We start from the raw sequence: 23339 nt of genomic DNA on the forward strand, positions 1-23339 counted from the left end.
GGAACTACTGTTTAAAAGAGTGCTCAGATAATATCATGTCAGAGAGCCCTTCTATTCCAGACATCATTTTGGTACTGTTTTAGAACTGCTCCTCCTTGCTGCAAGAATAAACAGATGAGAGAAGAAGACAAATTCTTCTGATCTCAGCTCCACCAACTCCACATGTTGTGCCTAGAGGAAGGCATTAGATCAGTACTGAAGTTTTCAAACCAACTGTGGTCTAAGGTCCTCTACGCTGCTCAGTGAGGTTGACTCAACTATGATAGCAAAAACCATGTCATTGTTGTAGCTGCCTGATTTGAGATGAAACTGTAGTCATATAATATAATATATATATACAGTACCAGTCAAAAGTTTGGACACATTTATATATATATTTCAATGTGTCAAATCAGGCAGCTATATATATATATATATATATATATATATATATATATATATATAAGGAAAAGAGAGTCTCCGTATAACCTGCTCTGTGATAATCTCAGAGGTCCATTTAAAGCGCAGAGAGCATCATGCAGAACAAGGAACCCACCAGGCAGGTCCGAGATACTGTTGTGGAGAAGTTTAAAGCCGGATTTGGAAACAAAAAGATTTCTCAAGCTTTAAATATCCCAAGGAGCACTGTGCAAGCGATAATATTGAAATGGAAGGCATATCAGACCACTGCAAATCTACAAAGACCGGGCCGTCCCCTTTCAGCTCATACAAGGAGAAGATTGATCAGAGATGCAGCCAACAGGCCCATGATCACTCTGGATAAACTGCAGAGATCTACAGCAGAGGTGGGAGACTCTGTCCATAGGACAACAATCAGTCGCATACTGCACAAATCTGGCCTTTATGGAAGAGTGGCAAGAAGAAAGCCATTTCTTAAAGATATGCATAAAGTGTAGTTTAAAGTTTGCCACAAGCCACCTGGGAGACACACCAAACATGTGGAAGAAGGTGCTCTGGTCAGATTAATCCAAAATCGAACTTTTTGGCAACAATGCAAAACGTTATGTTTGACGTAAAATCAACACAGCTCATCACCCTGAACATTCTGAAAGAAAACCTGATGGAGTCTGCAAAAGACCTGACTGGGACGGAGATTTGTCTTTCAATAAGACAATGTACCAAAACATAAAGCAAAATCTACAATGGAATGGTTCACAAATAAACATATCCAGGTGTTAGAATGGGCAAGTCAAAGTCCAGACCTGAATCCAATCATGAATCTGTGGAAAGAACTGAAAACTGCTGTTCACCAACCCTCTCCATCCAACCTCACTGAGCTCGAGCTGTTTTTCAAGGAGGAATGGGCAAACATTTCAGTCTCTCGATGTGCACAACTGATAGAGACATACCCCATACTCCCTTACAGCTGGAATCGCAGCAAAATGTGGCGCTACAAAGTATTAAGTTAAGGGGGGCGAATAATTTTGCACGCCCAAATTTTCAGTTTGACGTGTTGAAGTTTGAAATATCCAATACATTTTGCTCCACTTCATGATTGTGTCCTACTTGTTGTTGATTCTTCACAAATAAATCATTTTTATATCTTTGTTTGAAGCCTGAAATGTGGCCAAATACTTTTGCAAGGCACTGTATATGTGTATATATAATGTAGCTCCTGTGCATTGCTGCTTATACAATACCATGTCTGGAGAGGGCTTGAGCAGCCTGGACGTCTCTGGTTCCAAGGAAGACAAAATTCCCCAGAATCTCTGACTTTAAAAAGTGTAACTATTTAGCCTACTCCCAAATGCCATGCCTATATGAGATTAGATTAGACTTTATTTGTCTGTACAGTAAAACCATAAAACAAAATTTGCTTGTGCAGCCTTTAAAACAATACTCACTTTTATATACACACTCATACAATAAGTAAAGTAAGAAAATGAAAAAAGTAAAATAAGAAAATATAAAGAACATTATCAAGGCCTCCAATATTGCATAGAATCCCTATCTAGAAAGTACAACTGTGTTGGCTGGGGGTGGGGCATGATTGTTCATTCTGTGATGGATGAATTTAATGTGTTTTAAACATACTAATTATAGTGTATTGTATTGTATATGTTGATGATTGTAAATTTCAGGGCAATTCAGTTTTTACTGGAAGGCCGAAGTGTTCATTTTATGTTTTTTTTCTCACCAATAAATCATTAACTACAGATTAAATAACAGTATTATCTGAACTACTGACATGAAAATATACCCAGAGTAAAGGAAGTTAAAAAGAGATTGACATCTTCCTAAATACATTTATTTCTCCTAGATTTAGGACAGTTCACCACCAAAATGTAACATACTTTTTCTTTTAGCCTACTTCCCAAATACTGCTCCTGAGAAACCTATGACTTGTCTCTCTTGCTCTTTTGTCTCTGTTGCTTTAAGATTCATGCAAGTCTCAACACTTCAGTTCTTTAAATCCAAATAGAAGCTCTTAACAGTTTCTTGAAAGTTTTCTCACACATTTGTGACAGTGTGCAGTTTTTCAAATGTCTGTTTTCACATTCAAGTCTAACTGCTTCATCATGATCTGGTTTGTCTAATACTGTATCATTAATAAATCAAGATCAAGTCGGATTTTGCATCAATGTAAAGTTTTGTATCAATTGTACTATAATGTATAAGGCAAAGTGGTGGTTATTTGCTCAGCTGGAATATAATTTCATAAATGTCTTTCTTTAAAATAATGTTTTGTTCTAATTTATTTTATTATTAAATGACAGCACAATTAACTACACATCCAATACATAGTTAAGCTGTTGTGACAGTGGAGGGTATTTCTGTAATTTGCAGACAAGCTGTAAAGTGGCTGACCAAGTAAAAAATGTTTCTCACAGATCCTCCCCTAGCATGAGGGCTTTCCATCCCTGTTGAGGGCACCACGGTGGCATTCTCCCTCTCCTGCTACACGGTCCTGGCGGTATCTCCTTCGCAACATCAAGAGGATCTGACCATTCCTGACAGATTACAGCACCCAGCTACTTGTCCAAGCCAGAGTATTCTCTCATCTCGACTGCTACAATTCTTTTTTAGCATGGCTTCTAGTATGTGCCATAAGCCATCTAGAGCTCATCCTAACAACTAAGGATGGGCAACCGAGTGGGAAACTTGAGGAAGAAACGTGTGGTAACTTACTTCTGCTTTAAAAGGCTAATTAATCATGTCTCTTAGTCAAGCCCCTGGCTCCCTAGAACTACTTTAGAATGCCAGTTCGCGGTTCTTTATTCCCCATTCATGTTCTAATGAAGTTCTTGAGAAATAACACAGACAGAGAGGAAGTTGCAGAGACAAAAAAAACAAACATTAATTCCGAATAAATACACCTTTAATTGACGGATTGACAGACCTGATTATACAAACGCCACCAACCACGGAGCTTCTGCGATAACAGGGCTGATCAGGTTATTACAGCGATACGATGACTGTACATTCATCCCACGTGACCCCACCCTCCCGAGACACACGCCATTCCTGTTCTGACCCCGCCCACCTACCCACAGAAGTAACTATGGAGTTGAATTGCTAGCGCGTATATCTATACAAATAAAGCTCAACTATCCCCCCCCCCCTCCCAACCCCACACCCATTCAGTACACGGTCTTGTTATCTCCACATTTTGAGCTGTGTGTGATCACATTAGAGAGAGCTTGGCCAGACCCTTATTCCAGACCCTTGTCGGTGTGTCTATGGATGGTACTTGGGTTTCTGGCAGGTTTGAATTGGAACAGTATTCATGGTTTAGGTTTGTGGTTCCAAGTTAGTGTGTGTTGCTCTGTAGTGTCAGCTGTAGGCAAGGTGATCCTGGTGGCCACAGCATTATACTATATCATGTGTAGTGGAAGAGCATTGTTCAGCTTCATGATTGAAACCACAAAAGGCCAAAGTCTCTCTATGTACAACTCTGTAACTTCTTCCAATCCAGCAAGCGCACGCACACACACACACACACACACACACACACACACACACACACACACACACACACACACACACACACACACACACACACACACACACACACACACACACACACACACACACACACACACACACACACACACACACACACACACACACACACACACAGCAGGCCAGTAACTGTTAGGATCATAATACTGTTGTATTCATCAATCCATTCAGCTGGAAAACTGAAAAGGTTAGTAAGACTTGCCTCAAATTCCTCACTCTCTTTTCCTGACTTTTTTCCTTCTTTTTCTCTCCTCTCTTTCTCAGGCCATGTTTATCAATAGTCAAATCCCCACATCTTTAGAACTACTGGCCAAGGCTGCCTTGTCCCACATGAAGCCACATTCACACACAAGAATGCCAACAGTACTCTCTCTCTCACACACACACATTTCAGTAGCTCCTGCAGTATAAAGAGGATATCATCCCCCCCTCTCTGTCTTACTTCCTCAAGTCGCTCACTCACTAACATTCTCTCTCCCTTTTCCTCTTCCTGTCAGTTTGTTCCCTTCATTTTTTCTTTCACGGCTCCTCTCGTCGCCTTCTGTCGTAAAGATGAACAGTCCAGTATGAAACGCTGCCTGATGCTTCCCTGGATGCTGCGGCCCATTTGGAGGAGAAGAGAGGAGGAGGTAGGGAGCAAGGGATGAGGGAGGGGAGGAGATGGGGGTTTGCTGGAAGGGGGTGTAGACAATGCAGCAGGCCTGAGGCAGGGGGAGTGCTCCCTCCTCTTCTGGGACTCGGGGATAGGGGGGTGAGGATAGTGACAAGGAGGCGTGGTCGCTCTTCTCCCAAATTCCCACCGTCTCTCTGCGTGACAAGTGGCATGGGGGGGTGGGGTGTGGGAGTTGGGGGTGTGGGAGGGGGTGGGGGGGTATGTGGGCCCCGCCCCCCTTCATGTGTCCTGTCCGTCGGCGGGGGTGTCGTTGGAGGGCTCCCCGTCCGTCTCCCGACTGGAGATCCTGTCCAGCTCCGCCTGGACATCACTCAGGCCCAGCTTAGACCCTGTGGATCACACCTACAGGTTAACCCCCACCATGGCATATACACCTACCACACACACACACACGATCTGGGCATGCACACACAATGTCCCACTACTAGGGCTGATGCAGGGGAACAGGGCAGATCAAGGCACAGTATGGTTACACACACACACACACACACACAATGGGACGGAATATCCATAAGTATAATGCAACGTGCCAACAGTGTGGGGGGAGGGGGGAGGCATGTATCAGAAGAGAAGACGGGAAAGGTTAAAGCTAGGAGTCAGGAGAGAGAGGGAGGGTTAAAGGCAGGGTTAGGAGTTAGGAGAGAGAGGGAGGGTTAAAGGCAGGGTTAGGAGTTAGGAGAGAGAGGGAGGGAGGGTTAAAGGCAGGGTTAGGAGTTAGGAGAGAGAGGGAGGGAGGGTTAAAGGCAGGGTTAGGAGTTAGGAGAGAGAGGGAGGGTTAAAGGCAGGGTTAGGAGTTAGGAGAGAGAGGGAGGGTTAAAGGCAGGGTTAGGAGTTAGGAGAGAGAGGGAGGGAGGGTTAAAGGCAGGGTTAGGAGTTAGGAGAGAGAGGGAGGGAGGGTTAAAAGCAGGGTTAGGAGTTAGGAGAGAGAGGGAGGGAGGGTTAAAGGCAGGGTTAGGAGTTAGGAGAGAGAGGGAGGGAGGGTTAAAGGCAGGGTTAGGAGTTAGGAGAGAGGGAGGGAGGGTTAAAGGCAGGGTTAGGAGTTAAGAGAGAGAGGGAGGGAGGGTTAAAGGCAGGGTTAGGAGTTTGGAGAGAGAGGGAGGGAGGGTTAAAGGCAGGGTTAGGAGTTAAGAGACAAAGGGAGGGTTAAAGGCAGGGTTAGGAGTTAGGAGAGAGAGGGAGGGAGGGTTAAAGGCAGGGTTAGGAGAGAGAGGGAGGGTTAAAGGCAGGGTTAGGAGTTAGGAGAGAGAGGGAGGGTTAAAGGCAGGGTTAGGAGTTAGGAGACAGAGGGAGGGTTAAAGGCAGGGTTAGGAGACAGAGGGAGGGTTAAAGGCAGGGTTAGGAGTTAGGAGAGAGAGGGAGGGTTAATGGCAGGGTTAGGAGTTAAGAGAGAGGGAGAGGGAGGGCTCAAGGTGTGGGCTGGGAGAGATGGGGATGGGGGAATATTATAGGGTTTTTAAGAAGACATGAGCCGAAAGAACTTCACGCACACACCTTAACGTGGCCAGCATCCTCTGACTAGAGCACGCGCGTGCACGCACACACACACACACAGACCATACACACAGATGATGAGTCATGGATGAGGACACAGACACACGCACACGCAGACAGGGCACCAGATACAGACGTGATGATGGTGGAACAACAAGTGGTCTGGATGTGAGTGTGGGTGTATCCTCAAGACGGAGGGAGGGCAGGAGAGCAGGAGAGCACTCTGATCTCAACAGTCGGTATGGATAATGAGGGGTTTGCGCACACGCTCCAACACAACGTCTTTCATCCATGGCTTTACTGACGCCACTGCAGCATGCATGTGTGTCTGTGTCCCACCTGACTTGCGGACAGTCCCTGGAGTGTTGTTACCCCCCGCTGGAGTCCCAGGCCCGCCGGCCCCGGCCTTCTTAGTCAGAAGGCTGTTGAAGAAGTTAGCCAGCACCCCCTCACTGGTCTGACCGGCTGCAGAGACAGGCACAACACATTACAGTCACACACACACACACCGTCACACACACACTCAAGCTTACACAACTGCAGACACACACGCCATTACCTGCTTGGGGCATGGCGTTGGCTACGTTGGCCGCTGCAGAGCGATTACTTGTCCTTGGAGAACCACTGGGAGCTCTACTGGTGGGGTCCTGCTGTGTACATATACACACACACACATATAAAGCAATGTTTACAACAGATTAGAAAGCAATTTGTGGGGGTCGTCGGCCCGTGTCTGACCGGGGAAGGGGGGGAGAAAATAATTCCTTTGTTGATAATTCGTTACACAGAACTCTATTATATTAAATATTAATAAAAAAATATTCACACCTTCACATGAGTTCCCTTATCCTGAGACCTGCTTTCTTACCTGCCTGTTTCTACATCTGTTTGTCCACCTCACCTGTTGCTTCAGCTGGCTCTTTCACAGCAGCATGTTGGATGCTGTCCTCCTCTCCTACTCTTTCTTCAATGCCTAACCAATCTCTCTTTCTCTCCCTGACCCTGTCTTTCTGCTTGTTCGTAGGTACCTAGTGAAAAGTAGCCTCAACTTTCCTAGACTTTTAGCTACGCTACTAATGCAGCTGGCTGTTATCGCTGTTTGTGTTACTAGAACAGCGGTTCTACATTGTTGCTAACGTGTGCTGACGTTGCGACTGTGTGTGTGTGTGAGTGAGTGAGAAAGAGAGACGCGTGAGTGACAGTGAGACAGAGGGAGAGCAGGGAAAGGAAATGCAGCTGAGAGAATACGCTGCGTGTTTTAAATAGCATTAAAAAAAAATTATAACAAAACGCAATATGTGGCGGCCACAAATTAGTCTGTGTGGGAAACACTGTAAAGAGATGCTGTCAGATACTGATAGAGAGCAAGAGGGAGAGAAAGAGAGAGCGGGAGACTCACCCCTGGGCGTCCTGCAGTCACAGGAGGCTGTTTGGCGAGCAGCGACTAAAACAAGGCACATACACCGGTGTCACAGACTGGCACAAGGGACAAAGTACATCACTAATACACACACACACACACACAACTCACCTGCAATTTCACAAGAAACACCTGGTCATCTTCCGCTTGAATTTCCTTTTCATGAACAAACTGGTGAGACGAGAGAGAGAGATGTGTAATTATATAAGATGCTAGTCATGATACTGTATGAGACATGAAGAGAGGGACTGGACAGATAGAGTGTCAGGGTTGGGGGAGGTCTTACCTTTCTGATTGGGGGCTTCACTATGACTTCTTCAAAGTTGTCATCTGCTTTCAGCGTCTGGAAGTTCTCGTGCAATATGGCGATCTTCTTTTCGTTGTCCCACCCTGACGGTCTGGAAGGTGACACACACACACACACACAGTGCTACATTAACAACACATACCCACACACACAGGCTTAATGTAACAATGACGTACACGCACGCAGGCTTACATGAAGACGGCGTCTCTCTCCACCACCTGTGCGGGGCAGTGGAAGGGGAAGCTGTACAGTCTATGGACCAGGTATTTGTAGAGCACATCCAGGTTCTTCATCTCCTTCACCGATGTGTACAGGAGAGTGGCTCCATCTGCCACAGCGAGTCAAGGACCACCGCCCAGCTACACTGCCTCACTGGAGGCAGAGAGAGCCCCTAGCTACTGACTCAATGAGGCAGAAACCACCCAGCTACCCTAACTCAATGAGGCAGAGAGACCACCCAGCTATCCTGACTCAATGAGGCAGAGATCACCTACTGTAGCTACACTGACTCAATGAGGGAGCGAGAGCAGCCGGCTGTACTGACTCACGGAGACAGGGATGTGAAGGGGGGGTCATAGGTTACAGTGACAAGGATACACTGCAGACAGAAGCGTCGGATGTGTGATTGGATGAAGTCCAGGTGTTCGTCTCTGTAGTCGTGTTCCTTCTCCAGGGTGCTGATGGCGTCACACTGTGGGGGCACAGGGGAACGCTGTTTCACAACATGCACGGTGTGTGTGTGCATGTGTGTGTATACATGTAGTCACATCGCTCGTCAGAGTCACTTATACAGAGTAGTGAGTTTAACCAATTTTACTCTTTTACACACGCTCATGTGACGCTTAACAACATCTTAAGACCGTAGGAATGCATGTGTGTCTAAATGCAGACCGTGTCCAGAGGAATGTTGTGTGTGCGCGAGCGCGTGTGTGTGTGAGAACATTGGTGCTGAATTCAACCACAAATCTCACGTGTGTATGTGTGTTCAAAGCTTAAAACCATAAACAGCTGCAGGGTTTGTGTGTATGAGGTGTGTGTGTACCTTAGTGCAGACTACAACCATAGGAATGCCCAGGTTGTGTGTGAGTGTGTTTTCTCCCAGTGGCAGCAGAACACTCTCCTCCTCCTCACTCCTCCTCTGGGGGGCACCCTCTTCACTGCCTGGCTCCACATACTCCTGGAACTGCTTCACCACTATACACACACACACACAGTAAATAATGGATTTTGCCTATATTACAATCATAGAAACACCAGTGAGTGTGTGTCTGAGTGAGTGTGTGAGAGTGTGTGAGAGTGTGTGTGAGTGTGTGAGAGTGTGTGTGAGAGTGTGTGTGTGTGTGTGTGTGTGTGTGTGTGTGTGTGTGTATCCATGCTGCCGTTTCAAGCTGCTCCGAGTGCCTCACATCTGTGCTCCAGCTCCCTCAGCGTTTCCGGGGTAACCCGCAGCTTGTCGATGTGTTCCCTGGCGACGGCGGCCCACTTCTGCAGCGAGTCCAGAGCGTTCCACGGCCGGGACATGTCCAGCGTGATAAGCAGCAACGAGTCGCCCACCGCCTCCACCGGCACTGCCACCCCCTGGAGACCCTTGTGGTAGAGGTCTCCGTCCAACACCCAGGCGTTACACCTGGTCTGGTCTGGAACGCACACACCATTATCACACACAGTTATCACACACACACACACACACACAGTTATTGCTCATATTCAACTCATTTACTCACAACATACCTGCGTATGTGTATGATCTAGCACGGGGACTGTTTATCTTACTGGATCTTCTAGAAGGCTCTACTGACGATGACTGGGATGCCCAGCTGGTTCACTTACTTTAGACTAACATCATTAATGTAAGTATCTTTGGATAAAGCTTCAGCTAAATGACTCAAATGTAATGTAGAGTTGGAAAATACATTACAGACAAAAGCTGTATGGTAGAGCTGTGATTGGTTACCGTCAATGTCGTCGTCATGGACACTGAAGTACAAGTATTCCAGACCACGCCCTTTCATGTACTCCTCCACCCCCTGTAGCTTAGCAACCAGGGTGGTCTTCCCCGAACCCACCTCACCTGTACACACACACACACAAGCAGAGAATCAACAGCAGCACAGGCAGTTGCACTGCCCATAGCTACTCCAGCATTGTGGGTCTTTACCAGACTATGCTCTGGCCTATGTCCTAAGCACAGACCCATGTACTCACATACTAATAGTATTGTTCAGACAGTTGTCTTCACAGCATACACCTCAGTGTGGCCACACCAGCCTACAGGCCCGCAAACTGCAGCATGATAAATCACTAGCTGGCTAGCTGTGTAAAGCCACACCAATATTCTATTTTACTATTTGTTACGATTCTTTATTTTTAGTCCTGTACATCAAAACAGAATATCATATTATGATCAAACCATTCAAGTTAAAAAAATGCATAATTTTGTTTAGCACAACTATGAATCCTCACATATTCAGTAACGACCGTCGACAACGGATAGGCTCAAACTGCAGTGAGACGAGCAGTCACCACACTGATCAGCTTCTGTATCAGCGGATAATCCCCGGTGGATATAAAATGAGCGTGGACAGCTAAGCACGCGTACAGACCGAGACAGGGAGGCACCCCGCTGTCTCGCGGTGTAATGACGATAGATCAAGCACAACCGTAATCGGTTTGCTAATGGTTAGCAAATAGCGACTCATCTCAGAGTCGGAGGCCTTTCTCGAGGCCACACACACACACCCCAATGATGACTTGCAGAGGATGAAGTCAGTAGGGCGTTCATCATTCTAATAGGAGGAGACAAGGTGAGGGTGCGGAGACGCTCACGCAGAATGGTCCGTTAGCACGCGCATTAAATACACATGACAGCGGTATTCATTCTCTGCCAGACCACGTTTTAAAATAATGCACCATCATCATCCATACACAAAACACTGTCCGGTGTATTTAATTTTGAAAGCTCGCTATACATTCTAACGCCGGCAATTTAACGGTGATATAAGATAGCTAGCGTTAGCAAGTATGGTCCAAGTAAAAAAAATTGCTACACACCCATGACCAGGACATTCTTTCCCGACGGTAGCTTAGATCGGGAGTGCGTCGAAACCTCGCTCAGGATAGACGACCTGTGAACACAACAAACCGTTATTTCACTGTGTCGTTAAGTAGCTCTAGCTGTAGAGTCAGATGCTTTTTCCCAGACAGCCATAGACGCTAGCATCGCTTTGTTGTCACCATTCATACAGCGACTATCCAGTCTGTCTGTTGGTGCTGCTAGCCGCTAGCTAGCTGTCAACCCATCCTCAGCTCCAGCGCAGCACCCGCTCGGAGCCCCAACCCCATCCACACTAAATTGAAAAGTCCATATTACGCCCACCATAAATTCTGTCCATCTTCGTCTTCTGGGTTTTGGTTTTCCAGAGTGCTGTTATGTCCAGTTGAGTTGGAGGATAATAATGTACTCCTCCCTGAAGTCGCCATCTTCGCAGGCTTGTAAACCTATAAAGCGCCCGGATGTAGCGCACAGCAAAGCCCGACGGGGCGTGGTTGGGCTGCACAATGCGGGGTCTGGATGATGCCACGGATAAACACGGGAAAGACAGATAACACATTGATAACTTAGGCTAATTAACAGATTAAGAGTAACTTTTGTTGTGCAAACTATCAATAACCTATACACTATACATTACGCTCGATTTAGACGGTGAGAATGTCAATGCAATAAAATGGACACCTTACGTATAACGGTACAACTATTGGAAATAATATTAGATAATAAATGAGCAAGGCCCATTAGGCTAGATCCTGTGGTAACAGTTGATTCTATAAACCATTAGAAAGTAATTAATTATATCATTTTAGGCTCCTAATTTGGCAAATGTATTTTATACTCCACTATCTGTTACATTTAGTCATTTAGCAGACGCTCTTATCCAGAGCGACTTACATTAAGTACAGGGACATTCTCCCTGAGACAAGTGGGGTGAAGTGCCTTGCCCAAGGGCACAACGTCATATAGCACGGCCGGGAATCAAACCAACAACCTTCTGATTAATAGCCCGACTCCCTAACCGCTCAGCCATCTGACCCCCTGTTACTGATTTAATGCAATTAATTAAATTCAAGAGAGGATGATTATTGCCTTTGATATTTCCAAATTATTGGAGTGTAGCCTAAAAAGTATTCATTGTCGAACATTGTAGGCCTAGGGAATAACGGGACGCATCCATTGATGAGACCATTTCACTCAACCGTTGCTACTCGTTACATCGTCCACTAGGTGTCAGTACTATACCATTAACCTCACCTTAGTGGTGTCTAGGTGCGCTCCCCGAGGCCCCCGATGGAGCAGATTAGAAACTCTAGTTAACAGGCGCACCGTCCCCCTCCTCTCCATCTTTTACCGGGAGGACAGACAGACGCGCGGACTGCACCGTACACTCTGCGCTTGTTACTGGAGCGAACGGCTTGGTCCTGTTGCCGTCAACGGTAAAGCTACTCAGCACTGCGGTGGAGACGGAGAGAGAGAGACGGGGAGAGTGACAGAAAGAGGTAGAGAGATAGAAGAGAGAGAGAGAGAGAGATGGGTCCAGAGACCGTGAAGCATCCCTGATTCTTTAGTAGGCTACAACGCAGCGAAGTTCCCCTAGCTGCTCTGCTTGGATCGTTTCCTCCGGCCGCTGAGGTGAGTTTCTGGCTGCGGGTGGCGGAAGAGAGGAACCCCACTATAATACTTTTATTAGATTATCCTTTATGGCGCAAACTCTACAGTTTTGTTTTTTACAAATTGGGTTGACGTGCATTGATGTAGTGTTTGACGCGATAGGTGGCTACGCTATTTGTAGAAAGAAACCAGTCGCGTTAGCTCTGTGCGCATCCTTTTCACGGGCTACTTCTTCACGTGAGTAATGCGACAACAGTGTTGCTATCCCATAACGCAGGTATAGTGTTTGTTGGTATTAATTAATGTAAGACATTGTAAACAAAAGTGTTGGTAAATCTCGGTTCTCTGTAAAAAGCAATTGTTTCTATAAAAATAGTTTTTTTTTACAGTATGCAAGCGCTAACAAACCAAAGGCAAGTAGCAGCCAAGCCTAGCACTAAAAAAACTGAGGCTTTGGCTAAACCATGAGAGTTGACGGTTGTTTTACAAGTCAGAATTTTCAGTTCACATTAGCTATGTCACACAGGTTGTGGAAGGCAGGTGCTCTGACAGAGTTACATCCATGTACAGTATGAGCTGTCTGATGATCAATATTCTGAGAAGCTTTTACCCAGGGTAGGTTATGAACCATCTTGCCTGTGAATCATTTATGTCATGTTTTTTTTCCCCCACCATCCCTCCTTTCCACACACAAACGCATGCACACACACATGCGCACACACACACACACACGCACGCACACACACACACACACACACACACACACACACACACACACACACACACACACACACACACACACACACACACACACACAGCCATGAACACATAAACATACTCAGCACACACACACACACAGAAATTCTCATTACACACCGACACAAAGGCAATACGGTTGTTCTCAACACACATACTTTACACACACATAAACCATATCGATGTCAAAGGTCAAGGGAGTAGAGCAAGGATTGTCTGTGTTGCTGAGTGTAGAGAGGGAGACAGCAGATCGATAAACTAACAGACTTGCAATATGAAGATCTTGGAGTAGAACACTCTTTAAAATGTCATTACAAAACCCACTTTGCTAGCATTCAGTTAGTGTTTTTTGGGCGTTTTCATGCTTTTTTGGAGAGACAGTTCAATGTAGACAGGAAGTCAGGGTGAGAGAGAGAAAGGAAGACATGCAGCAAGGAACCCAGGTCAGATCCACTCCCCAGGAAGTGCAACATTGATGATGCAACATTGAACGCATCTACTCCTCTGGATGCAGCTTCTTTCCCATTGGCAGATTTTCAGTTTCTTTCGAAAATATTGTTCCAAAGATACGTACATGGGGCTATATCCCAATGTTTGTTTTGCTGACAGACAGACAAACTGACCAGACACACACCGGATACAGCCACCATGACTATCGATGTCATCTGCTGTCAGCCGTAAAAGACAGCATCTGTTTCACACACACACACAAGCACACATGCACACACGCAAACGGGCACAGGCACACAGACAGAAGTGCATGCACATGCACACCTGCAATTACACACCCAACATCTGCTACATTAGACACCTGCTATGTGGTTCTAGCAGTTTGCGCTCTCTCCTGCTTATCTAAAAATAATCATCGTTCAACACACACATGGAACATGAATTATGGAAAAGAGAGAGAGAGGGGGGAGAAGGAGAGAGGAAGAGAGAGAGAGCAGGGAGTCAAGAAGTGAGAGCAATCTACAAGCAAAGAAGCAGCAGGAGAGAGAGAGAGAGAGAGAGAGAGAGAGAGAGAGAGAGAGAGAGAGAGAGAGAGAGAGATAACAGCATTGGGGTCAAACTCAGACCCAATTCCTCTCTGGCTTGCTCCCACAGGGTTCAGATAGCCTACTGTGGTGCTACTGCTAACATGCCCACTTCCTTCCAGTTCATTCACTACCATTGTTCTAACTCCACTCTCAGGCCCTAACATACTTGCTTGACAGTTGGGTTCCCTTTGAGTTTATCGTGTAAATAGCATGAGCATTATTGCAGGAATGCATAATTGAAGTCATTCATATTTTTTTCTGTAAAAGGTTGTTTTTAGAAAATGTTGATCCTTTGTATTCAACGACATCTTCTTTTCAATGTGTAGTGCACATCTGGTCAATGTTTGCTATGAAGTCGTCTTGTTTGTGTGTGTTTTCCTGCGCATGTGTGCATTGTTCTGCCTGAGCACTGTATATGTGTGAATGACACTTAGTTTAGTGTATGTTTCTGCTTGTGTGTGCCTGTGTGTGTGTAGTGTGTGTGTTGCTGTGTGTGTGTGCAGTATTCTGCCTACCCTGTGTCTCCTGACCTTGAGACTTGCTTACTGCTTACTCAGGAGAACTATATCTGGACATGTGGATACAAATAAGGTTCAGATGAAGTGGAATGTTTGTGGTCGTCTTACTAACAGTGTGTGTGTGCGTGTGTGCAGTGTGTGTGTGTGAGAGAGAACTTTCATTTGTCTGTGTGTGTATGGGGTCGTGCACATGTGAGGAGTGTGTGTGTGTGTGTGTGTGTTTGGATACAGTACATCCACGAATGTGTTTCACTTCACTTCTGCCCCACCATCCACACCGACTGTGCTGTGTGTGTGTCCCTTGCAGCGTGTGTGTCTAGGATGAGTAACATCTATGAGTCAGCTGAGGCCACCCTGGGCTTCATCAGCTCTCCCTGCCTCACCAAGGTGGAGCTGAGGGTGGCGTGCAGGGGCATCTCTGACAGGGACGCCCTCTCCAAGCCAGACCCCTGTGTGGTCCTCAAAATGCAATCCCATGGACAGTGGTTTGAGGTAACCTGTGTGTGTGTCTGTGTGTTGACTTCCTTACACTGACTATCTATCTGTGTATCTATCTATCTGTCTGTCTGTCTGTCTGTCTGTCTGTCTGTCTGTCTATAGGATCAGATTTATCTAGTATCGTTAGGGCTCCATTAGAAAGCTGCATGTCTGACTTGGCTGGAACAGAAAGACAAGCTGACTAAAGTGCCTTTGCTCTGTTGAATATGTATGCACACACAAACACACACATCTGCACACACACACACGGTCAGTCTATTAGGCAAGATTTCTCTCTGTAATTTACTCTCTATTTCTCCACACAGACACACACACACACAAACAAATCTTTCTTGAATCTTACAGCCACACACACATACACACTCTCCAGAGGTTAGGGAATCCATGTCTTAAGAAAGTAGTGCAGCAGATTTTCTCCCCTGAGATTCTATAAAAAGCTTCTTACTGATACAAGAGCCAATACAGCTGTGTGTTTGGTGTATGTTAATGTTTGCATGAGTGGACGTGTCAGATTGTGTGTGTCTGCGTGTGTTTTTGTGGATGAGATTTTTTTGTGGGAGGTGTCTATATGCGCCTTTGCACTGATAGACAGATGTTATTAAGTTTATATCGATTGAAGTTTGGCAGAGAGAGAGAGAGTTTGTGTGTGTGTGTACTGGCAGTCCTATAGAGTTGCTTTATCTTTGATGTGTTTATCTAAAGCATGCAGCTAGAAGCTTCAAAACAAACCCACATACTCAAGTGTGTGTAATGTATGAGTTTGAGTGTGTGTGTGTGTGTGTTTGCTACAGAACGATACATATCATTGATGTACGGCTTGCTGTGATTGCGGTGGTTTAGGAGTGTGGAATGACCACTGTGTTACAATCCAAATGTAGAAAGTTTAACTGTTTAAATCCCACACTGGTGTTTGGTCCAGTGTGACCTCATGTCATTGTGTTTAGAAGGTTACACCAGATGGCACAACTGTTGATTTTCCCCTGGGTCTGTGCGTGCGTGTGTGCATATGTGTGTATGGGTGTGTGTATGTGCGTGTGTGTGTATGCGCGTGTGTGTGTGTATGCGCCTGTGTGCGTCTAGGTGGACCGTACAGAGATCATCAGGAGCAGCATCAACCCGGTGTTCTCCAAGGTGTTCCTGGTGGACTTCTACTTTGAGGAAGTGCAGCGTCTCCGCTTTGAACTGCACGACATTAGCTCCGCCCACAATGGCCTTCGCGACACAGACTTCCTGGGTGCCATGGAGTGCACGTTAGGACAGGTATGGTGCACGTTGGACGAGGGGAATGCACGTTTGAACCGTTGAGTGCATGCACGGCTAGGGGGAATGCACGTTAGCACAAGTATTAGAGAGAGCATTAGGAGAACACAGGAAAGACGGTTGTGGGTCATGAGCGTGCACATCATGTCAGGAGAGTATGAGAGTGCACGTTGTGACAGGGGAGTGCACTGTGGAAGTGTGGAGTGTGCTTTGTTTTTCACTATCTGTCCTTACGTGTTTGTGTATATGTCTTAGAGCTATATGTGTGTATCTAATGTGTTTACACCAGATCGTGTCTCAGAGGAAATTGGCCAAAGCTTTACTCAAGCAGGGAAACACCTCAGGCAAATCTTCCATTACGGTATGAGATCTCACACAAACACACACATGCACATCTGTACACTTAAACACACACAGACACACACAGCTCCACACACATGATTCCATTTGTGTCTCTTCAGGTAACAGCAGAGGAGATATCTGGAAATGATGATTATGTGGAACTGGGCTTCAGTGCTCGCAAACTAGACGACAAGGTGATACCAGCAGACCGTGTGTGTGTGTGTCTGTGGGGTTGTGTCAGAGAGGTTTAATTACTAATACATGTATTTTGATATGAGAGGAGATAACATGCATGGACAGGTCTGACAGAGAGAGAAGAGATAGTGTATGTTCACTGACAGGAAGAGTTGAGGGTGCGGGTGAGTGTATTTGTGTGTGTGTGTGTGTGTGTGTGTGTGTGTGTGTACGTGTTAGAATACACTGACGGTGGAGTGGAGGATGGTGCCGACTCACAGTCTAAAGTAAATAGAGACACACACACACACTCGGTCAAACCATGATCTATCATCAGAGAGGCCATGCTGAGAATGGTAGGCTAATAACCCACACACATTAATCACCAAGCCTTCATTAGTAGAGTACACAAACACAACGAACAGACACCACACACACAAACAAACACATAGACCAGACACTACACACAACACCACAACAAATTTAGACCACACTGTGCAAATTCACCACATAGGAAGGGGGAGGGTAAAAAAGAAAGAAGGGGACATAGACAGATAGAGGAGGGAGAGAGGGAGGGAGAGGACAGAGAGAGGGAGGGAGAGGACAGAGAGAGGGAGGGAGAGGACAGAGAGAGGGAGAGAGGGAGGGAGAGGACAGAGAGAGGGAGAGAGGGAGGGAGAGGACAGAGAGAGGGAGAGAGGGAGGGAGAGGACAGAGAGAGGGAGAGAGGGAGGGAGAGGACAGAGAGAGAGGGAGAGAGAGAGGGAGAGGACAGAGAGAGGGAGAGAGAGAAGGAAGGAGGAAGAGGACAGACAGAGGTAGGGAGAGAGGGAAGGAGGAAGAGGATAGACAGAGTTAGGGAGGAAGGTATGGATCTGTGATGTCAAATTCCTTCTTGTCTTTGTAGGATTTCTTCAGCAAATCAGATCCCTTTCTCGAGATCTTCAGAATAAATGATGATGGCACTGGGTCACTTGTTCACAGGACTGAGGTATGTCACACATATATTCTCTCACACACATAGCTGGAACCTTTAATAGGTATTATTATGGCGCAATGAATGCATTTATTATTGTGTGTGTAAATATATGTGTGTGCGTGTGTGTTTGCAGACAGTCATGAACAACCTGAGTCCGATGTGGAAGTCCTTTAAGGTGTCTCTGAATACCCTCTGCAGTGGAGACCACGAGCGAGAGCTGAAGGTTCGACCACAAACATCACACTGACTCCTGCATGACCTCTCCACGACCTAACCCTGACCCCGCATGGCCTCTCCACAAATTCACCCTGACCTGTCACCGTCCCCAGCTTTGACAGCACCAGGTGTTTGTCATGTTCTGTCTGCGTGTTGTCTTCTAGCTTTAAGGGAAGCTGGGTGCCGTAAGCTTGTTGTTTATATGACGTGAATGTCAGGTTTGTGTATGTGTGAGTGTGAGTGTGCGTGTGCGCGCTTCAGGGGAAACTTGGTGACCTTACAGTGGTTCCAAACAGATATTCACATCATGAATAAACATAAGCTCATTAAATATTCAAAGCCGTCTTAACACTGTGTGGCTTCTGTCAGCGGGGGAAAGGGCTCATGCATGCACGCACACACACACGCACACACACACACACACGCATGCACACACACACACACACAGAGGGACACATACCCACAGCCAGAAATGGTTTCTAGTGTTAACTGCTGAAATCGTCTGATCCATAGCATTAGAATGGGTGACATCACAGCAGATCTCCATCCAGAACAATGCTCCATATTCAGTACCTCACCTGGGTCTCCATAATTGAAAATTGTATTTTCCTCTCTCTTTCTATCGTCTCTATCTCTCTCTCTCACTCTCTCTCTCTATCTCTCTCTCTCTCTCTGTCATTGTCTCTATAGTGAATAGAGCCTCTTCACTTTATCATTACTCTATCAAATGGAGCTCTCAGCCCTCAAGTGGGACCAAGCAAGGCCTGAACACACATACACACACACACACACATACACACCCATCACATACACACACTCACAAAGGCGTACACAAGCGTACACAAGGACAAGGAAAAGTGCATGCACACACACATAAGTAAACACTCACATACACACACACACTACAGAGGTTTAGTGGGCAAGGTTATGTGGCACTCTGAGTGTGGACAGGACATGAAGGGATTAGACTTGTTCTCCTTGACCTTAATCAGTGATCGTTGGTTTTAGTCTGCTGGTAACTAACTCAGTGGACCCTCTAGACATGGGGGATATGGGTTGCGTTCAAGAGGGTGCGATGCATTCTATATTCTTTAACCTTTTTGAAAGACACATTCCCTCTGCACAATACTCCCTACGTCTCACATACGTACAGTGTTCACTGTATTTGTGAAGGAGACCTGTTTGGGATGTACAGTTTTACTTTGTCACCTCAATTTAACTGGCCCACAGCTGTTTCCATCTGACATGTTTTAAAATGTTTGAATGAAGCCCTGAACTGTTGGTAGTTGTTAGTTTTCCTCAATGGCGTTTTACCTGCAGTGCTAACATTATTCTTGTTGTACCCATGAGAGAAAGACCGTCCTCTTACTCTTACACTCACACACACATATTAGGGTCTCTACAGACGAGTCCCTCACAGCTTCTTCAGATTAATATTTCACTGCTTCATTGCCCCCCACCAACACCTGCTTATCAATCATTCAACATGGCATTTCCCTGTGTGTGTGTGTGTGTGTGTGTGTGTGTGTCTGTGAGTGTGTGAGCAACACGTGTGTGATGTAACGCAGTAATACTTACCGGAAGTGTGTTTGTGTGTGTGTTTGGTAGTGCACAGTATGGGACTGGGACTCTAATGGGAAGCATGACTTCATTGGAGAGTTTCAGACCACCTTTAAGGAGTTACGTACGGACTGTGAGGGCAAACAGGTAACACATATCCCACATATATATACAGTACTACTACTACACACACACACACACACATAAACAACCGTGTCCTGGTGACTTGTGTGCATGTGTCTATGTAGATGCAATGGGAGTGTATAAATCCCAAATACCAGGTGAAGAAGAAGAACTACAGAAACTCTGGGGTCGTCCTCCTCAACCACTGCAAGGTAAGGAAACCCCTCATCTCCTCTCCTCATCTCTTCACCTCATCTCCTCTCCTCATCTCCTCACCTCATCTCCTCATTTCCTCACCTAATCTCCTCTCCTCATCTCCTCACCTTATCTCCTTACCTCCTCACCTCATCTCCTCACCTCATCTAGAGTAAGAGTAGCCGAGTGTTGGAACAGTAGGTGTTGGAGGTAGACTAGCACCCAAGGAGTCCATGGAGGGGCTCACAGCAACTGTCCTGGTGTTTCCTCTGATTCCAGATCATCAAGATGTACTCTTTCCTGGATTACATCATGGGAGGCTGCCAGATACAGTTCACGGTGAGTGCGTACGCATGTGCGTGTTCTGTGTGTGAAGACAAATGGGGCATTTTGCAGTCTTGAAGTGTCAAAGGTGACTGACAATGACCGTGTGTATGTGTGTGTGTGTTTCTTAGGTCGCCATAGACTTCACAGCATCCAACGGTGACCCCAAGAACAGCTGTTCGCTCCATTACATTCACCCCTACCAGCCCAATGAGTATCTGAAGGCTCTGGTCGCTGTAGGAGAGATCTGCCAAGACTACGACAGGTATCCTACCAGACCACTCAGCTTCATCAATACTCATCAATCATCTAATCAATAAATTACGTGTTAACAAGTGTAGACCCCAGGTTACAGTCCCAGACGGTTGTGGTTTCTATGATGGAGAGAGTTCTCCAGCGGGCTATGAGAACGTATTCAATCTGTAATCAATGGTCCGAGAGCTTGTTAATCAATAACAAACCCAAACTGAGATCGGCAAGGACCGTCCTCTTGTTTATGATTGAGTTATAGAAGTGGTTTCTGTGGGTATCTAGACGGTTGCTACGGAAGCCTTAACTAACTAACAGGCTGCGTGGGCTTCGATGGAAACACTAATGCAATCAGACAAGCTTATTTCCTTTCCTCACTACCACTCCTTCTTTCTTTTTCCTCCTTCTATCTCCCCCTCTCTCTGTCTCTTTCTCCCCCCTCTCCCCCCCCCTTCTCTCTCTCTCTCTCTCCCCCCCCTCTCTCCCCCTCTCTCTCTCTCTCTGTCTCTCTCTCTCTCTCTCTCTCTCTCTCTGTCTCTCTCTCTCTGTCTCTCTCTCTCTCTGTCTCTCTCTCCCCCCCTATCTCTCTCTCTCTCCCCCCCCTCTCTCTCTGTCACTCTGTCTCTCTCTCCCCCCCTCTCTCTCCCCCCTCTCTCCACCCCCCCCCTCTCTCTCTCTCTCTCTCTCTCTTTCTCCCTCTCTCTCTCTCTCTCTCTCTCTCTCCCCCTCTCTTTCTCTCTCTCTCTCTCTCTCTCTCTCTCTCTCTCTCTCTCTCTCTCTCTCTCTCTCTCTCTCTCAGTGATAAGATGTTTCCAGCCTTCGGGTTTGGTGCTCAGATACCTCCTGACTTTAAGGTAGATGTTCCTTCACACCCGCACTCTTCAGCTCCCTGTGTGTGTGTGTGTGTGTGACATATCACCTTGTGTCTGAAATGAGAGGAACTTGTGTTTGGTGTGTGTGTGGACCTTGTATCGGGTGTGTGTGTTTGGTGTCTGGTGTGTGTGAACCTTGGTGTGTGTCGGTGTCTGCAGTAACCCTCCACACTCTCACAGGTGTCGCATGACTTTGCAGTGAACTTTGACGAGGACAACCCGGAGTGTGCAGGTGAGCTGTTGACACACACACACACATAGCTGAACACACTGTTATACACATTCACACTGGCTGTGTGCACAGCTGGCATGGTCCTCATGCTGTAGAAAGAGCTCTGCTTGTATTTTTGGCTCTGCCCATAAAAGAGTAGAAATAACAACACTAATCTGTATGTGTGAAATGACTCCCCTCTTCACACACCTGTCATGGAGGTGTGTGTGTGTGTGTTTTATTTATTTATTGTGTCTGTAAGTTTTATTTAAAGTGGACTGTTGTTGTTTACCTACAAAGACAATATTTCATGTCTCCTTGAGAGTGGCTAAGGTCATTTCTCATCTGAGCAAGTGTACAATAAGAAAAAGTGTTCACGTATGTGCGCGTTCACGTGTGTGTGTTTGTGTCTGTGTGTCCAGGTATTCAGGGCGTGGTAGAGGCCTACCAGAACTGTCTTCCTAAGATCCAGCTGTATGGTCCTACCAACATCGCTCCCATCATCCAGAAAGTGGCTTCCTCAGCCTCAGAGGAGATGCACACCAAGGAGGCAATGGTGAGAGAGAAAGCGGGAGAAGGGGAGAGAAGAGGGAGAGTCAGAGAGAGAAAGAGAGAGAGATGGAGGGAGAGAGAGAGAAAGAGAGACACAGAGAACGAGATGGAGGCGCAGGACAAAGGCAAATAGAGAGGGAGAGATGTAGAAAAGGGAAAGAGACAAAGTGAGAGAGGGAGAGAGAGAAATGGGGGAGAAAGGGAGAGAGAGGGAATGGGAGAGATGGGGGGAACAGAGAGAGAAGGGTGAACATGAAGGGACAGTGATGGATATAAATATGACATAAGATGATGCTTTTAGGACTCCCCTGTCCCCTCTTTCATTTGCTCCCCTCTCTCCTATCCCCTCTCGCCCTTCACAATCACCCCTCCCCTCGCTCTCAACCCCTTCTGCTCACCTCCCAGGAGTACTTCATCCTCCTTATTTTGACCGACGGTGTAATCACTGACATGGCCGACACGCGTGAGGCCATCGTGCACGCGTCCCACCTGCCCATGTCCGTCATCATCGTTGGCGTGGGCAACGCCGACTTCACAGACATGCAGATGCTGGACGGGGACGACGGGATCCTGCGCTCGCCCAAGGGAGAGCCCGTGCTGAGAGACATCGTCCAGTTCGTCCCCTTCAAGGACTTCAAGCATGTAAGTGTGTGTGTGTGTGCGTTTGTGTGTGTGTGCATGTGCATGTGTGTGACATAAGTTTGCTCCGCTGGTCAAAAGCATTTATCCTGTTTTTCATTTGTTTCATAGTGGCAGCTGTTATGTGTGGGTTTCGTATGTGCTTGTCTATGTGGGTGTGTTTCACTGATGGTTTCTGGAGGCGTTTAATTTAGCCTGGGAGTCAGCATGACTCTGGCAGCGTTTAGTCTAGTCTGTCACGCTGTGTTCGGACTCTGACATGCAGAGAAATCAGCCAATTACATCACAGCAGAATGGAGAAAGACTGGTCGGTGGGG

General features: G+C 46.5%; 2 protein-coding genes across 4 annotated transcripts in view; one reads left to right on the top strand and one right to left on the bottom strand.

Moving 5' to 3' along the window:
* Positions 1–3301: 3301 nt before the first annotated feature.
* On the bottom strand, positions 3302–11354 carry dync1li1 (dynein, cytoplasmic 1, light intermediate chain 1). Of its 2 annotated transcripts, none has more exons than XM_084696138.1 (13): positions 11231–11354; positions 10906–10979; positions 9809–9925; positions 9261–9491; positions 8897–9048; positions 8452–8545; positions 8047–8182; positions 7834–7945; positions 7659–7718; positions 7527–7571; positions 6687–6774; positions 6467–6592; positions 3302–4965 (listed from the first exon to the last, which is right to left on the bottom strand). In XM_084696138.1, the coding sequence occupies exons 1-13, from the start codon at positions 11332–11334 to the stop codon at positions 4856–4858; spliced, it is 1449 nt and encodes a 482-aa protein (XP_084552264.1). In that variant the 5' UTR covers positions 11335–11354; the 3' UTR covers positions 3302–4855. The 2 variants fall into 2 exon arrangements, with proteins under 2 accessions (XP_084552264.1, XP_084552263.1); XM_084696137.1 differs by having other exon boundaries at positions 6687–6777.
* An 842-nt stretch (positions 11355–12196) lies between these two features.
* The window catches only part of cpne4b (copine IVb), a 12652-nt gene continuing 1509 nt past the window's right edge, over positions 12197–23339 (top strand). Inside the window, exons 1-15 of one of the 2 annotated variants that reach the window (XM_084696134.1) lie at positions 12197–12538; positions 15136–15320; positions 16407–16586; positions 16876–16947; positions 17048–17122; positions 18010–18093; positions 18215–18304; positions 19906–20004; positions 20106–20192; positions 20455–20514; positions 20631–20764; positions 21548–21602; positions 21801–21852; positions 22254–22387; positions 22789–23025. In XM_084696134.1, the coding sequence (XP_084552260.1) occupies positions 15150–15320; positions 16407–16586; positions 16876–16947; positions 17048–17122; positions 18010–18093; positions 18215–18304; positions 19906–20004; positions 20106–20192; positions 20455–20514; positions 20631–20764; positions 21548–21602; positions 21801–21852; positions 22254–22387; positions 22789–23025 (1530 nt within the window). In that variant the 5' untranslated portion in view covers positions 12197–12538; positions 15136–15149. Of the gene's footprint in view, positions 12539–12666; positions 12755–15135; positions 15321–16406; positions 16587–16875; positions 16948–17047; positions 17123–18009; positions 18094–18214; positions 18305–19905; positions 20005–20105; positions 20193–20454; positions 20515–20630; positions 20765–21547; positions 21603–21800; positions 21853–22253; positions 22388–22788; positions 23026–23339 lie in introns of those variants that run through there. The other variant, XM_084696136.1, reaches the window with a different exon arrangement.

The sequence above is a fragment of the Hypomesus nipponensis genome, chromosome 4 (assembly GCF_054491055.1).
Source record: "Hypomesus nipponensis isolate SF chromosome 4, ASM5449105v1, whole genome shotgun sequence".
Lineage (NCBI taxonomy): Eukaryota > Metazoa > Chordata > Actinopteri > Osmeriformes > Osmeridae > Hypomesus > Hypomesus nipponensis.